This window comes from Amblyraja radiata, chromosome 18 (assembly GCF_010909765.2).
Source record: "Amblyraja radiata isolate CabotCenter1 chromosome 18, sAmbRad1.1.pri, whole genome shotgun sequence".
Classification (NCBI taxonomy): domain Eukaryota; kingdom Metazoa; phylum Chordata; class Chondrichthyes; order Rajiformes; family Rajidae; genus Amblyraja; species Amblyraja radiata.
Window position 1 is genome coordinate 22,925,109 of NC_045973.1, and position 16,490 is coordinate 22,941,598.

The 16,490-nt window shown below is 43.5% G+C and overlaps 1 protein-coding gene across 1 annotated transcript in view; it reads right to left on the reverse strand.

The window, feature by feature from the left end:
• Positions 1-12,262, reverse strand: part of LOC116983197 (protein SSUH2 homolog) — a 41,259-nt gene extending 28,997 nt beyond the window's left edge. The window contains exon 1 of the mRNA XM_033036840.1: positions 11,967-12,262. Within this exon, the coding sequence (XP_032892731.1) occupies positions 11,967-12,141 (175 nt within the window). The 5' untranslated portion in view covers positions 12,142-12,262. The remainder of the gene's footprint in view (positions 1-11,966) is intronic.
• Between the last annotated feature and the right edge of the window lie 4,228 nt (positions 12,263-16,490).

Sequence of the window (16,490 nt, forward strand, 5' to 3'; positions counted from 1 at the left end):
GGACTTCAGTAAGGCCTTTGACAAGGTTCCTCATGGAAGGTTGGTTAAGAAGGTTCAATGGTTGGGTATTAATGGTGGAGTAGCAAGATGGATTCAACAGTGGCTGAATGGGAGATGCCAGAGAGTAATGGTGGATGGTTGTTTGTCAGGTTGGAGGCCAGTGACTAGTGGGGTGCCACAGGGATCTGTGTTGGGTCCACTGTTGTTTGTCATGTACATCAATGATCTGGATGATGGTGTGGTAAATTGGATTAGTAAGTATGCAGATGATACTAAGATAGGTGGGGTTGTGGATAATGAAGTAGATTTTCAAAGTCTACAGAGAGATTTATGCCAGTTGGAAGAGTGGACTGAAAGATGGCAGATGGAGTTTAATGCTGATAAGTGTGAAGACTGCTACATCTTGGCAGGACAAATCAAAATAGGACGTACATGGTAAATGGTAGGGAATTGAAGAATGCAGGTGAACAGAGGGATCTGGGAATAACTGTGCACAGTTCCCTGAAAGTGGAATCTCATGTAGATAGGGTGGTAAAGAAAGCTTTTGGTGTGCTGGCCTTTATAAATCAGAGCATTGAGTATAGAAGTTGGGATGTAATGTTAAAATTGTACAAGGCATTGGTGAGGCCAATTCTGGAGTATGGGGTACAATTTTGGTCGCCTAATTATAGGAAGGATGTCAACAAAATAGAGAGAGTACAGAGGAGATTTACTAGAATGTTGCCTGGGTTTCAGCAACTAAGTTACAGAGAGAGGTTGAACAAGTTAGGGCTTTATTCTTTGGAGCGCAGAAGGTTAAGGGGGGACTTGATAGAGGTCTTTAAAATGATGAGAGGGATAGACAGAGTTGACGTGGATAAGCTTTTCCCACTGAGAGTAGGGAAGATTCAAACAAGGGGACATGACTTGAGAATTAAGGGACAGAAGTTTAGGGGTAACATGAGGGGGAACTTCTTTACTCAGAGAGTGGTGGCTGTGTGGAATGAGCTTCCAGTGAAGGTGGTGGAGGCAGGTTCGTTTTTATCATTTAAAAATAAATTGGATAGTTATATGGACGGGAAAGGAATGGAGGGTTATGGTCTGAGCGCAGGTATATGGGACTAGGGGAGAATACGTGTTTGGCACGGACTAGAAGGGTCGAGATGGCCTGTTTCCGTGCTGTAATTGTTATATGGTTATGGTTATATGGATGAGCTGTTAAAAGCCCTGTCCCACGGTACGAGTTCATTCCAAGAGTTCTCCCGAGTTTGCCCTGATTCAAACTCGGAGATTTACGGTAATGGCCACTCGTCGGTACTCGGGGCTCTCGTGGACATTTTTCAACATGTTGAAAAATCTTCACGAGTCTTCCCGAGCTTACCTGCCGTTAGTGAGTCTTCCCGAGTACCTGCCGTTAGCGCTAAGAGACGTCCCCGAGCTCCGACATACCCGCTACGTTCATTCTCCGTGCTTACCACAAGTTTGATTTTTTTTAAACTCGGGAGAGCTCTTGGAATGAACTCGTACCGTGGGACAGGGCTTTTAGGCTGCAAATCTCTCTCGTGGAATCATGCAAAACTTACAGGAATGCAGGAGACCAGTTAGCTATCATGTCAATGTTGGCTGAAAACAAGCTCCCAGCCTAATCATACCTTCCAGCAACAGGTTCAAACCCCTGTGGATCTGGACTCTTCAAGTACACGTCCAAGGGTTGTTTCAATTTGGGAAGGCTCACTATTTCCAACATCCTTTCAGGCCACGAGTCTAAGACCCCAACACCCTCGGCCTGAAGAGATGTTTCCAAATCTCCCCACTTATGCTTCTACAAATCACTTGAAGTCTATGTCCAGTTTGACCCCCCTACTGAAGGAACTACATCCTTCCTACTCATGATTTTACACACTACTTCCCACTGACAATCCCACCTCACTGAAGGAGACCTCAAAGACACCAACATCCAACATGAACATGCCAGCTTTCTGCTCTGGTATGAGAAATAAGAAGCTTCCACAAACTCACACAAGAGCCAGGTGCTGACCAATTCCAGCAAGGGTTGTGTGTGGGTGGGAAAAGAGAAGTAGAGAGGAAACAGAGAAGGTGATAGGAGGAGTAAGGTAGGAGAAAACTGAGGGGATTTGGGGTCTGTGCCATCCTGATTGTACAAGATGGCAGAAAGAGAGTGGAAGTGAATGATTTTATTCCAAAGACATAGAAGAAGATATATTGAAGAACGAAGTTCTTCACAACCTCAGCTGAACACAGAATTATTCATGAAATATGGAAAAAACATGCTAAAATATTAATACATTGACTATTGGATACTTTAATATTCAGATGGATCAGTTTTGCAAAAAGCTTGGTCGGATAAGAATGCTTTTGGAATAGTTGTCATACATCAAGGAGTCACCCATGACTGTCATGTCAGGCAATAACTATTGAAAGTGAAACAGTCAACATTGCAGGGTGAAGATCTCTGACAGGGTGGAGCCAGGATTGCCAAGGTGATTCTACTGTTATGAAGTTGTCTTGCCAAGAGATTAATATGGGCAGATCAGATCTATTGTTGAAACTTGAAACCTTAATAAACTTGAAACCAGAATATTGGAAAAACCCAGCAGAATACCCAGTAGGCAGAAAGGGAAAAAAACTGATTTGGTATTACAGATGGATTATATTGGAACCTGCTGGGTATTTCCAGCATTCTCATATTAGTTTCAATTTATGTACCGTCTCTATGCTATTTTAACATATACTTTTGGCTATTTCTGTCTCTCATCATTCTATTAACCAAACAGTTCTGTGAAACTGAGCAAGACAACTTCATAACAGTAGAATCACCTTGGCAACCCTGGCTCCACCCTGTCAGAGATCCTCACCCTGCAATGTTGACTGTTTGGTTAATAGAATGCCAATGTTGACTGTTTGGTTAATAGAATGCCAGAGATATTTATTTCGTCCTAACTTAAAACTAACATATTTTCCCACTTTCCCAGTTCTGACAAGAGTTTTGGACCTACACATTAACACTGTTTCTCTCTCCCAGACACTGCCTAACCTGCTGAGTGTTTAGTTCAGATTCTCAGCATCTCCAATATTTAGATTTTCAATTCGAATACAGATTATCTTGGAACTTGTCTTGATAATGACAGGATATATCCTGCATCAGATCCTCAAGGTAATATATATATATTCATAATATACAGCTTAAGCAAAATATAGTGCTCCAAACTTAAATAAAGATATTCGTAAAGCCAAGAAGGACAGATAAGCTTCTAGAATGGACAATTAGAATACAAGGCCTCCCAAATGATAAATAATTATTAAGCATCGACAGAATTTCAATGATTATGCATTTATTGAGAAGAAATAAAATTAGTAATTAACTAAGGAAGCTACAAGTAAAGTTAGGTTAGATGAATAGCATATTGTGGTTACAGAGAGAAAACAGTAAGAGGGACATGTTAAAGCAGTGAAATGCAGCTCAGAGCTGTTGCTGAAGCAGAAACTAAAAGGAAAATGTTTCAAAAACCCAGCAGGTGTCCATCTGTAGTATTAACATAGTGGGGAAGAGCACATAGCCTGAGCATTTTTCAATAGAACCGCTGACTCACAGCTCCAGCAATTGGGGTCAATCCTGATCTCCGGTGTTGTCCATGTGGAGTTTGCACATTCTCCCTGTGACCATGCGAATTTGCTCTGGTTGTTGAACTAATTGGCTATTGTAACTTGCCCCTAGTGTGTAGGTGAGTTGATGGAATATGGGAGAGTTGATGGAAATGTGGGGAGAATAAAATGGGTTAGGTTAGGATTAGTGTCAATATAGGTGGTTGATGGTGAGCAAGGATTTGGTGGGCCAAAGGAACTGTTTCCATGTTGTATGGCCATGACGTGATTGCCTCATAATACAAGACGACAAAAATAGTTTTGGCTATGTCTGCCTTAGAGCCTCCTCTCTTTTCTTCCTGATAAAATTTAAATAAATCTGTACCATCTATGAATCTATACAACTTTATTCAAAAAGTTTAAAGTGTAAACCTAGTGCTAGATGGTTAAACACAGTTTACCCAATGCAGGGTTTTGGCTTTAAATGTCAACCATTCCTTTCCCTCCACATGTGCTGGTCAACCCACCGAGCTCCTCCAGCAGTTTAATGTAGACACGAGGAACTGCAGATGCTGATTTAAATCTAAGACACAAAATGCTGGAGTAACTCAGTGGGTCAGGCAGCATCTCTGGAGAACATGGATAGACAACATTTCTTCAGACTGATTGTAGTAGGGGGGAGAAAGATGGAAGGAAGGTGGGGGTGGGACAAAGATTATAAATCATAGGTGGATACAGGTGAAGGAGGTTTTTATGTGCAGATGGATGGACAAGAGTAAGAGTAAAGGCTGTGAGTTACAAAGACACGCATATCTCTAACTTTAATATGTTGGAACATCAAATCTGTAATAATTGAACTTTTAAAATGTGCCCCCATTGCCCTCCCCATCTACATTGCCATAATTCCCCTCCCCCAGCACCCTATTCCCTTCCCCACTCCAATCGCCGCAAGTCCTGTTTTTGAAAGCCTCCAGGTTATGTTTTCTGCATTACCTGTAGGCAGGTTATAGCAGGTTAATGGAAGAATTATGGAACACCAAATACACACAAGGCTGCTATTGGGCTTTATAAAATCATAATTAAGGAATCAGTAAAGCACAAAGGGAGGCCATTCATTCCATTGAGTCTATACAATCCCATTATTCTCATAACTGCACTCTTTCCCTGTAATACTTTGTGCCCATGCAATACCCTGCCAAAAGTCTTGATTAGTACAGGTGTCAGGGGTTATGAGAAGGCAGGAGGATGGGGTTAGGAGGGAGATATAGATCAGCCATGATTGAATGGTGGAGTAGACTTGATGGGCCGAATGGCCTAATTCTGCTGCTATCACTTATGAACTTATGATGTCCCAATTAACTCTTTCTGCCATCCTTCAGCAGTGAGTTTCAGATCGTAACCAGTCAGTGCATAAGATAATGATTCCCACTTCCCTCCTGTATTCTTTCACCCAAAATTACAATCTGCCCCTCTCAGACACTACAGCAGCCAAATTGGAGAACTTCCCTCCCCCTCATTGTAACTGCTGCTCCCTCCTCTTCAACAGCAGCAACAGGCTCAGAGCACCACAGCAGACCCAGAGACAAAGACAAAGTCAATCTGCTGGAGGAATCTGGTGGGTCAGGCACCATCTGTCGGGCATGGGAGTGTGTGGCGAGGGGGAACGAGGGCGGGAGGTGAACAGATGAAGGATCTTGACCAGAAACATTGGTTGTCTATTTCCCTCCATAGATACACTGCCTGGCACACTGGAGATTCTCCAACGCTATTTTTAGGGCCTCCTAATCTCACCAGGGACCCAGTTCAATTGCCCACCTTTGGAAATGCAGGAAGAAAGGTTTGGTAATTTTAATTTCACTTTCTTTAATTCTCTCCTCACACTTGAAGTTTCCCAGTGGTTGTTCATCTCCAGAAGCTCTAAACAACGTCAGGGTTCCACAAACACAATGGGTTGTGACCCCACACCTGTACCACTCGAGACATCATTGCTCAGACATTGCTGATTTCTTGGTTCCTACTCTGCTCAAAATATAATGGCACTCGTGACGATGAATCCATTGTTGCCAATTTCAGGGGATTATTTGGAGAAGAGGAACAAGCCACAAATGTCACCACAGCTCAGTGACCGGAACAATGGCAGTGCTTCCGCACGGCACTCAGAGTATGGCGGTTGCAAGCTGGCAGTCGGCAAGATCGGTGTTGTATGAGGTTATCACATTTCATAGAAGGACAGGTTAGTTTATTATTGTAATATGTACCAAGGTACAGTGAACTTTTGTTTGTGTGCTATCCAGTCAAAGAAAAGATTATACATGAATACAATCAATAGTGCCCAGATAAATGATAAATGGTACAACATTCAGTGAAAACTATATTGTTGAAGTCCAATTGAAGATAGTTCAAAGGTCTCCAATGAGGTAGATGGTAGGTCAAGACCACATTCTAGCTGATGAGAGGACCATTCAATTGCCTGATAACAACTGGGAAGAAACTGTTCCTGAATCTGGAAGTATGCATTTTCATATTTCTGTACCACTTGCCTGATGGCAGATCGGAGAAGAGTGAGTGACCAGAGTGAGACTTGATTATGCTGGCGGCCTTGCCGAGGCAGCATGATGTAGATTGAGTCAATGGAAGGGAGGCTGGTTTGTGTGATGGTCTGGGCTACGTCCACAACTCTGCAATTTCTTGTAGTCTTGGATGGAGCTGTTCCCAGACCTTGCTGTGATGCATCCCGATAAGATCCTTTCTAGTACCATATCTTGGTTCTTGGTTTCTTGGTCCTCCAAAATATTCCAAATGGAATTTAAACTGGAGGTGGTGGAGGGAGGACTTAAGACAGAAAGGGTTATTGGGAAGAAAGAGCTACTTTAAATTAAGTTGCATCTGGATGGGTAACTATAGTAGGGTGGAGATTATTCCATGTTTTAATTGTGCGGGGGAAGAACAAATTGCTGTACACATCTGTCTTTGTAGCTGGGATCACAAATTGGATTGAATGCCCTCGTCTGAGGGAAGTTAGTGTAGAAATAGCCGGGGCTATGACAGAAATATTTCAAATGTCATTAGAAACGGGAATAGCCCCGAGGATTGGCGTACTGCGCATGTTGTTCCATTGTTTAAAAAGGGTTCTAAGAGTAAACCTAGCAATTATAGACCTGTTAATTTGACTTCAGTGGTGGGCAAATTAATGGAAAAGATACTTAGAGATAATATATATAAGCATCTGGATAAACAGGGTCTGATTAGGAACAGTCAACATGGATTTGTGCCTGGAAGGTCATGTTTGACTAATCTTCTTGAATTTTTTGAAGAGGTTACTAGGGAAATTGACGAGGGTAAAGCAGTGGATGTTGTCTATATGGACTTTAGTAAGGCCTTTGACAAGGTTCCTCATGGAAGGTTGGTTAAGAAGGTTCAACTGTTGGGTATAAATGCAGGAATAGCAAGATGGATTCAACAGTGGCTGAATGGGAGAAGCCAGAGGGTAATGGTGGATGGTTGTTTGTCGGGTTGGAGGCAGGTGACTAGTGGGGTTCCTCAGGGATCGGTGTTGGGTCCTTTGTTGTTTGTCATGTACATCAATGATCTGGATGAAGGTGTGGTAAATTGGATTAGTAAGTATGCAGATGATACCAAGATAGGGGGTGTTGTGGATAATGAAGAGGATTTCCAAAGTCTACAGAGTGATTTAGGCCATTTGGAAGAATGGGCTGAAAGATGGCAGATGGAGTTTAATGCTGATAAATGTGAGGTGCTACACCTTGGCAGACAAATCAAAATAGGACGTACATGGTAAATGGTAGGGAATTGAAGAATACAGTTGAACAGAGGGATCTGGGAATAACCGTGCATAGTTATTTGAGGGTGGAATCTCATATAGATAGGGTGGTAAAGAAAGCTTTTGGTATGCTAGCCTTTATAAATCAGAGCATTGAGTATAGAAGCTGGGATGTAATGTTAAAATTGTACAAGGCATTGGTGAGACCAAATCTGGAGTATGGTGTACAATTTTGGTCGCCCAATTATAGGAAGGATGTCAACAAAATAGAGAGAGTACAGAGGAGATTTACTAGAATGTTGCCTGGGTTTCAACAACTAAGTTACAGAGATAGGTTGAATAAGTTAGGTCTTTATTCTCTGGAGCGCAGAAGGTTAAGGGGGGACTTGATAGAGGTCTTTAAAATGATGAGAGGGATAGACAGAGTTGATGTGGACAAGCTTTTCCCTTTGAGAATAGGGAAGATTCAAACAAGAGGACATGACTTCAGAATTAAGGGACAGAAGTTTAGGGGTAACATGAGGGGAACTTCTTTACTCAGAGAGTGGTAGCGGTGTGGAATGAGCTTCCAGTGGAAGTGGTGGCGGCAGGTTCGTTGGTATCATTTAAAAATAAATTAAATAGGCATATGGATGAGAAGGGAATGGTCGGTTATGGTATGAGTGCAGGCAGGTGGGACTAAGGGAAAAAAGTTGTTCGGCACGGACTTGTAGGGCCGAGATGGCCTGTTTCCGTGCTGTAATTGTTATATGGTTATATGGTTGTTATATGGTCTGCTCCTAATTGGTTTGGGTTTGGTGTAGGTCTTGTAATCTATGTCGAGCTGACCATTTAACATTTTGTAAAAACAGGTCAAACGGTGAGCTTCACGTCTGTCTTGGAGAGGGTTCCACCCCAGAGAATTCAGAAGTTTGGTGACACTCGCTTCTCTCTCATAGGTGTTAGTAACAAATCGAGCTGCCTGTCTTTAGACAGTTGATGAGGGTTGTTGGGGACATGCTAAACTACAGGTCCCAAATAATCAACAGTAATTAGAAAAGCAAATATGCAGGAGATTGCAGGCCGGAGCGGACATCACATCATATGGGCCTCACCGATGTAGGCACTAGGAGGAATAGTGCTGGCCTTGAGCCCAGGCAGCTCCTGTTGTTCACAGTGTGGGACCGCCTTGGTATTTGAATAGATTGGGGATGTTTATTTTACGTCTTGCCCAGGTGACTTGTGCAGAGCAGTTTCCACAGGGGATTCAGAATCCAGTGGTGCCAGTAACTAGAATTCCCATTGGGAACCTGGTGGGAAACCAAGAAATCACCCCACACCGACTGTGACTTTGGAATTGTGTACAACCACATTAGCACGATATGTCAGTAGAGTGGGCAACACGATATGTCAGGCATTGTAACATTACAATGGGCGGTGAAACATGTAAAGGTTTTCACTGTACCTCGGTACACGTGACAATAAACTAAACTAAACTAAACTCCCAAACTTAGAACCTACCTAGATGCATTTTTAAAAATCTGCAATTTCTCTGTATCTGGATAACATGCAAAACAGTTTTTCACTGTACCTCATGACAAGAATATATCAATAGGGAGGTTTCACGGCGGTCGGGTCACGACCCATGACCCGTACTGTTGCTACGCTACTCCAAATGGATTACATGCGGTGTGCTGCAGGTAGGCACTTACCATTGTTTCCAGCGTAGCGGGCCCGTTAAAACCCGCTGAAATTGTCAATTTTTGCGCAGTAAATAATTATGGAAATCGGGATAAGCGTGTGAGACATTTAGCATACTTCAGAATTCGAAAAGTGAGGAGAAATGACGGTAGATAAAAACGAGAGCTGAAGGGACAACAACAGCCAGAGTGCTTGGCGAACATTGGCCGTTTGCTCACTGCATTTCACCGACTAAGGCAGTATTTGTGTTTTTTCTTGATTCGTTTGGCCTCTAAAAAGTTTCAGATGTGATAAATCTGGCTGTAATTTTTTTAAATCGCCCATGGTTCTCGTGGGTTTTTACATACAAAATGAAAACGCATCTGAAGAAAAATTTACAGCCAGATTTATCACTACAGAGCCAACAGAAGTGTAGATGATGCAGTGTCCCTCTGTGTGCACTCCATCCTCCAACACCTGGAATCCAGATCCACATATGCTCGCATTCTTTTTGTGGATTTTAGCTCCGCATTCAACACCATCGTTCCTGTAAAGTTGATACACACTTTACAGGAACTGTGGGTCAACTCATCTCTACGTAAATGGATCTATAGCTTTCTATGTGACAGAAAACAGGTGGTAAAAATTGGTAACCATGTCTCACTGGCTAGGTTCCTGAACATCGGCGCCCCCCAGGGTTGCGTTTTATCACCTCTTCTGTACTCTGTATATACACATTTTTGCTGTTCACACTCTGACTCTTGTTATTTAAGTTTGCAGATGACACATCTGTGGCAGGTCTTATTACCAATAACATCGAAACCATTTACCGTAGTGAAGTAGAGGAGCTAGTAAGGTGGTGTGAGAACGACAACCTCATACTTAACATCTCAAAAACTAAGGAGCTGGTTGTTGATTTCAGAAAGAAGGCCACCCCCCTCCTCCCTCTCTTCATCAATGGAGAGGTGGTTGAGAGGGTCACCTCCTTTAAGTTCCTCGGGACCACCATACATCAATCCCTATCATGGGAGCTCAACACCAGTCTCATAATCAATAAGTGCCACCAGCGACTCTACTTCCTGCGGCAGCTCAAAAAATTCAGGGTCAGTCGACCAGCCATGACCCACTTCTATAGGTCTACCATAGAAAGCATACTCACATTCTCCATGCTTGTCTGGTATGGTCACACAACCTCGCAGGATAAGATTCGGCTGGAGAGAATAGTGCGCCGAGCTTCTAAGATCATCGGTTGCAGCAGACTTCCCTCAGTGACATCACTTTACTCAACAGGACTCACCAGAAAGGCCAAAAAAATCATAGCAGACCACTTTCACCCGGCACATTACCTCTTTAATCTCCTCCCATCAGGAAGGAGATATAGAAGCATTAAAAGTAAAACATCTCGCTTCAGAGACAGCACCTACCTCCAAGCCATCAGATATTTGAATTTGCACTAATCACTTTGCACTTTCTTTTGCACTTGCACTTACGCTTAACATGACGCTGCTGGGTACTGTCCTTCCTGTATATATTGTCCTTCGTACGGTATTGTCTGTATTATTTATTGTGGTGTATGTGGTGGTTGTATTGTACTGTATTGTATCTGTCTGAGAGCGAACCAAGACACATTCCTATCTCCCCCCCCCCCCCCCCCCCCCCCACCCCCCATCAGTCTGAAGAAGGGTTTCGGCCCGAAACGTCGCCTATTTCCTTCGCTCTAGATGCTGCTACACCCGCTGAGTTTCCCCAGCAATTTTGTGTACCTTCCACATTCCTATCAACTTGTTGACATGGCAATACATTTCTTGAATCTTGAATCTTCTGAGAATTTTTAGATACCAAAGGAATCAAGAAAAAACACAAATAATGCCTTACTTGATGAAATGCAGTGAGCAAACCCGATAATTCCCGATATGTTCAATGTTTACCAAGCACTTTAGCTGCTGTAGTCCCTTCAGTTCTCGCTTCTCTATAACTTAATTTCGCTTCACGTTTGGAATTCTAAAGTTGGGTACATGTCTCTCACACTTACCCCGACTCCCACAATTTTTTTCAGCGCAAAAATTCAACATTTTGGCGGTTTTTAACAGGTAGGAAAGTGCGCGTTTCTAGCATGAATAACATATACCGGAAGTGACGGATGTCTTCCAGTTGGATTTAGCGGCTCCGTGCGTCGAGCCCTATGACCCAGTGACCTTTCGTGCAACCACCCTATACCAACCTCACCGATGGTGGGTTGTAACATTACTCCCAGCGTAAATGTCACCATTGATTACAGCGACAGTTACATTACTAGCAGTACAATAGCATTCTTCCTATTGCTCAGCAAGAATCCGTAAATGCTCTCAAGCGTATGTACACTCAAGCCCAGTGTATGGATAGTTGCCCTCTTGTTTCTACACCAGTGAGGCTGATACGTTTCGTACAGCTCCAGTGGACTGAACGAACTCGCTGACCTTCATTAAAAGTTGGTTTTCTTTACGTTTACATTTAATGTGCAGGATGTGACGTGTGGAGTCTGCTCTCCACATGTGGGTAAATGCCTTCACGGTGTGTAACCAAAGTTAAATTAAATCCGACACTGTCGGACAGAGCGCTAAAAAAAAGCAAGAGACCCATCAATTAATCCAAAATAATCTATCGCACAAATCCCTTCGACGCATTCATTAACTCAGCCTGCATCTCTTGTCAATTCTGGCCGCCGCTTCCCAGACTCAGTTTCAGTCTCTCCCTTGCTGTTTCTGCCCCTCCCTCTCTCATACACACGCACTGTCTCTTTGACTCTTTCTTTCGCTCACCCTTTCAAATCATCTCTGTCTCCAGGGGTGGGAGGACTGTCTCCAAAAGCTGCATTATTTGTTTCCCTGCCGGTTCCCTTACCGCTGATTTACCCGCTGCCAGTCACCACTAAGTTCCGTAAAGCAAGAGAACTTTTCCGACTTACCAGTTTGAGAATGAACGGGATCCATTGGGAAAGTACGATAACATGAATCGCGCACAACACTGATCTCCCACACAGGAAGCTGGTTTAAGAATTCGGCAGCTTCAGCCCATGGGATGTGGATTCCTGCCAAGTCTTCACGGTTTACACCAGTTGCTTCCAAGATATGAAAGCACATGACTCCACAGAGCTGGTCTTAGCTCCACATTGCATTCTTGGGTCTGACGCGAGCACACGGATCAGTCAGCTCTTTGGGGGAACAGAAATTCGAGGGAGAGAAGGCTGGCGAGGTGGGGAAGGGGGAGGCCAGGCCACCAACACAGGGCAGCAGTCACGAGAAAACGGGAGGGGGTGGCGTGTTCACAATAGATAGGGCATAAGTAGGTATATGGTACGTGATCGGTGTGTGTAAATGAAATGGGGCAGTGAGGGTAAATCAGCGCATGGGGTGAATCAGGGAAAGGGATAAACGAGGGCAGAGATGGGTACATTATTCTTTTGAAGCCGACAGATTCCTTCAGATATTTTTACACCTCCTCACACCCCGTTTCTATTGAGGACCCCAATCCATCCATCCAGTTTCTCCATCTCTGTGATGATGGATTTGCCACACTAATGGCTTCAAGAAGTCTCACTTTTTCCTTAACTATGCTCTTCTCTCATAGTGGACCAGGCTCTCAACCACAGTCCACACACCTCTGCTCTCACTCCTCTCCTCCTGGTTCAAGCAAGGATGGTGTTCTCTGTGCCTGTCCCTACATCTCAGCACTTCCCACATTCAATAGATCATCCTCTGTCAATTTTCATCTCAACCGATGAGCTTCTATCGAAGACACATTGTCCCCTGTCCTTCCAACATTGGCTGATAAGACTTCCCCTTGCGACTCCCTTGTCGGCTCTTCTGTCAACTACCCCATTTCCATCATACTCTACGATGCAACTGCAGGAGATGCAACTCCTAGCCTTTCTTCATCAGCCAGTGACCCAGACTACTCATCAACATGAAGCAGATCCACTTGCACTCCTTCCAATTTTGTGAACCGGTGTTCCTTTACATTTAGAAATAAACAAACACAGGCTGGGTGATCACTTTGCAGAGCACCACTGTTCAATGTGCAGATGATTCAGAGCTTCCAGCCATCTGTCAGTTTATTCTCTGCCCCAATCGCACTCTCCAAGTATGAATGGATCCAACTGGAAACCAATTGCGGCTGAGCTGGTCTTTGCATGCTGGTCAAACCATCTGGTTTGGGAATTGCTCTGCCCAGGACAAGAAGGCTCTGCAGAGAGTAGTGCGTTCTACCGAACGCACTATGGGAACTTCACTCGCCCCCCTGCAGGAACTATACATCAGGAGGTGCAACTCCAGAGCCAATAAAATCATGGGAGACCCCTTCCACTCCTGCAACGGACTGTTCCAGCTGCTACGGTCAGGCAAACGCCTCCGTTGCCATGCTGTGAGAACGGAGAGGTTGAGAAGGAGTTTCTTCCCAGAGGCCATTCGGACTGTAAACTCCTGTCTCACCAGGGACTAACTTTACTGAACCTTTTTCCTTCCGCCCACAATATTTAATATGTAAAAGAATATGTGTTTCTGTTTGTAGTTTGATTGGTTGTTTGTTTGTTTGTCTTTTTGCACAAAGTTCGCGAGCATTGCCACTTTTCATTTCACTGCACATCTCGTATGTGTATGTGACGAATAAACTTGACTTGACTTGGTCCCAGAAGAGGATCTGCCATCATCATTACAATGATTCCACTCTTTGAAATCTTTATTTCAACAGCAGCATTTCTTACACTAACCATGCTGTCTTTAATCTCATCTCAGATTTGGCAATTCTCTGATAACTGGGGCCAAACAACCTCCCGGAATCACTCCTGGACCCACGAGCACCTGACCTGTGAGGCCTACCATGACCAATCTAACCTGTGGCCTACCTACCAGCTGTAATCAGGCAACTGAATGGTCACCTCATCAGCTAAGGTGTGATCCTGACCTTTCATCTACCTCATTGGAGACCGTTGAACTATCTTTAATCAGACTTCATCTAGCACTAAATGTTGTACCCTCTATATTTATCTGTACACTTTGGACTGCTTGATTATAATCATGTATAGTCTTTTCTTTGACTGGATACCACTCAAACAAAATATTTTCACTGTACCCTGGTACATGTGACATTAATAAACAAAATTAAACTAAACTAATCTTCGACCACCTACGCTGTTCCAACAAAGCTGAATGTCGTCCTGCTGCAGCCTTCGGGACTCAAAATGAATTCAACTTTTTAAGATAATCAGTCTCTTGTGTTTGAGTTAGACCTGGCCAGTTCTGATATAACATTAACTTAGTTTTCTACCTCCACAAATGCTCCCTGATCTGCTGAATATTTTCATCAATCTCTGTTATTGCAGATTTCCAGCACTTGCTATGTTCTGTATCTCACTGATCCAGCAGGCTACTTTTTTGTCTCTTATTGCCCTTGTTTATCTTCCTCCACTTACCTCCATATAGATCCCTCTTTTGGACAGCAGCAGCAGCAGCAGCAGCAGCAATATTTGTACCATATGGGCAACCTCGTTCTTTTGCTCTCACATACATTGTCTTTGTTCCCTCGATTCCTTTCCCTACCTGCAGATTAATACATCTTTCTTCTCTCACTAGTTCAATTCTCACGCAGCTCATTGACCTGAACCATGAACTCTTTTTTTTCCTCCATAGATGTGGAGCCGTAAAGTCAAACAACACATAAGCAGACAAAAGATAGACACAAAATGCTGGAGTAACTCAGCGGGACAGAGAGCATCTCTGCAGAGAAAGCATGGGTGACAATTCGGGTCAGGCCCTTCAGCCCACCACAATCATGCCGACCATGCAGACATTTTCGTGTTGCAGCTTTATAAAGATTTGGTTAGGCCACATTTGGAGTATAGCGTGCATTTCTGGTAACTTCTTTGCAGGAAGGATATGGTGGCTTTGGAGGGGATGCAGAAGAGATTTACCAGGATGTGGCTGGATTGGAGTGTATTAGCGATAATGAGTGGCTGGACAAACCTGGATTATTTTCTCTGGAATGTCTGAGATGAGACTTGATGGGTTCATAAATCTATGAGGTATAGAAAAGGTAGACAGTCAAAGTCTTTTTCCCAGGCTGGGAATGTCAAATGCTGAAGTGCCAAGTTTTAAGGTGAGTAAACTTTCCATCCCAGGTAATATTCTGGTGATTCTCCTCGGTATCCTCTGTAGTGTAATCATTATTGGATAAAATGGACTTGGCTCTATTGCCTTTCATACAGGTGAACAGGAGCTCCACTTGGTCTGGTCCGTTAGAGTTGTGTCTTATTTGACTGCACTTTAAGTGGGATAGCTATTGCTTCCAACCCCATTTGAGAAGCAACAGTGCACTCCAGGCTGATGCTGGAGTGCTACATTGATGCTGAGAGGGAGCTTCAGCCTCTGGCATTTTAATGAGACTTTAAAGGAAGCCCCTACCTGTCCTCCCGTGCCTTATTCCTTCAAAGGAAGTCCTGGCCATGTTCATCTTTGAAACCTCGTCAACAGGATATTGGGATTTAGAATTGTCTGTGTTCACATAGACTACTGTGATTCCTACACAGCAAGAGTGACCATGTCCAGGGCTCTAAACTGTTGTGCTTATGGAAAGAACAATGCAAATGCATTTGTTTCCCTTTCTGTGCAATTCAAGGCCATCATCTTGATTAACTCCTGATATCCTCATGGCACCTGGGATGGGCACTAAATACTGACTAGATCCCAGAAACATTCCAGACAGGGAATAAAGTTTGAACAATGAAAGGATTTTAAAGTAGCCAGCACCTGACCAACCCAGCCTCTTTGAACAAGGCAAAGTTTACAAAATGTTTATAGCAAGGTTATATACAGAATTATCTTTGCCTGTGAGGCAGATGATCTCTTGTTTACTGCTGGACAAACATACACCATTATGCTTCTTGGTTATAACCATGCATCTCCTTATCTCCACTTCCCTGTGGCACTCTGTGGCTCTGACGCTAGTTTCAGTATTGTGTGCTCTCTCTGGAGACATCATTGAAAGTTTACAAAATATAATAACCGAAACGTTTGTGTTTGACATTTTAAGCAATTTAGTTGAGGAAGCAATTAGAGATAGTCTTGGGAGTAAAGTAGTCTCCAAACGGCTTGCAGCACCCTGAAGAGATGAGGTAGAATGGATGGCCAGCGCTTGCACTTCAGCAGTGGGTCTAGTCAAATAGATCCCAACCCAGCACCCAATAGTTCACTCCTAAATGTTCCATCATGTGCTCATCCCTGCAAAGATCATACAAACAAACAAACAAACACTCGCCCATATTAACACATCAAATGCATACACAGACTCGCTCTCACACACATCCATACACACATTCACTTACAAAAATCAATCACATGTATTAGCATGTAGAAACACAAACACACGCTCACTCAAACACACTTGTACACATACACACACACTTGGCTAGTTATGCACAAGAACACATGCATACTCA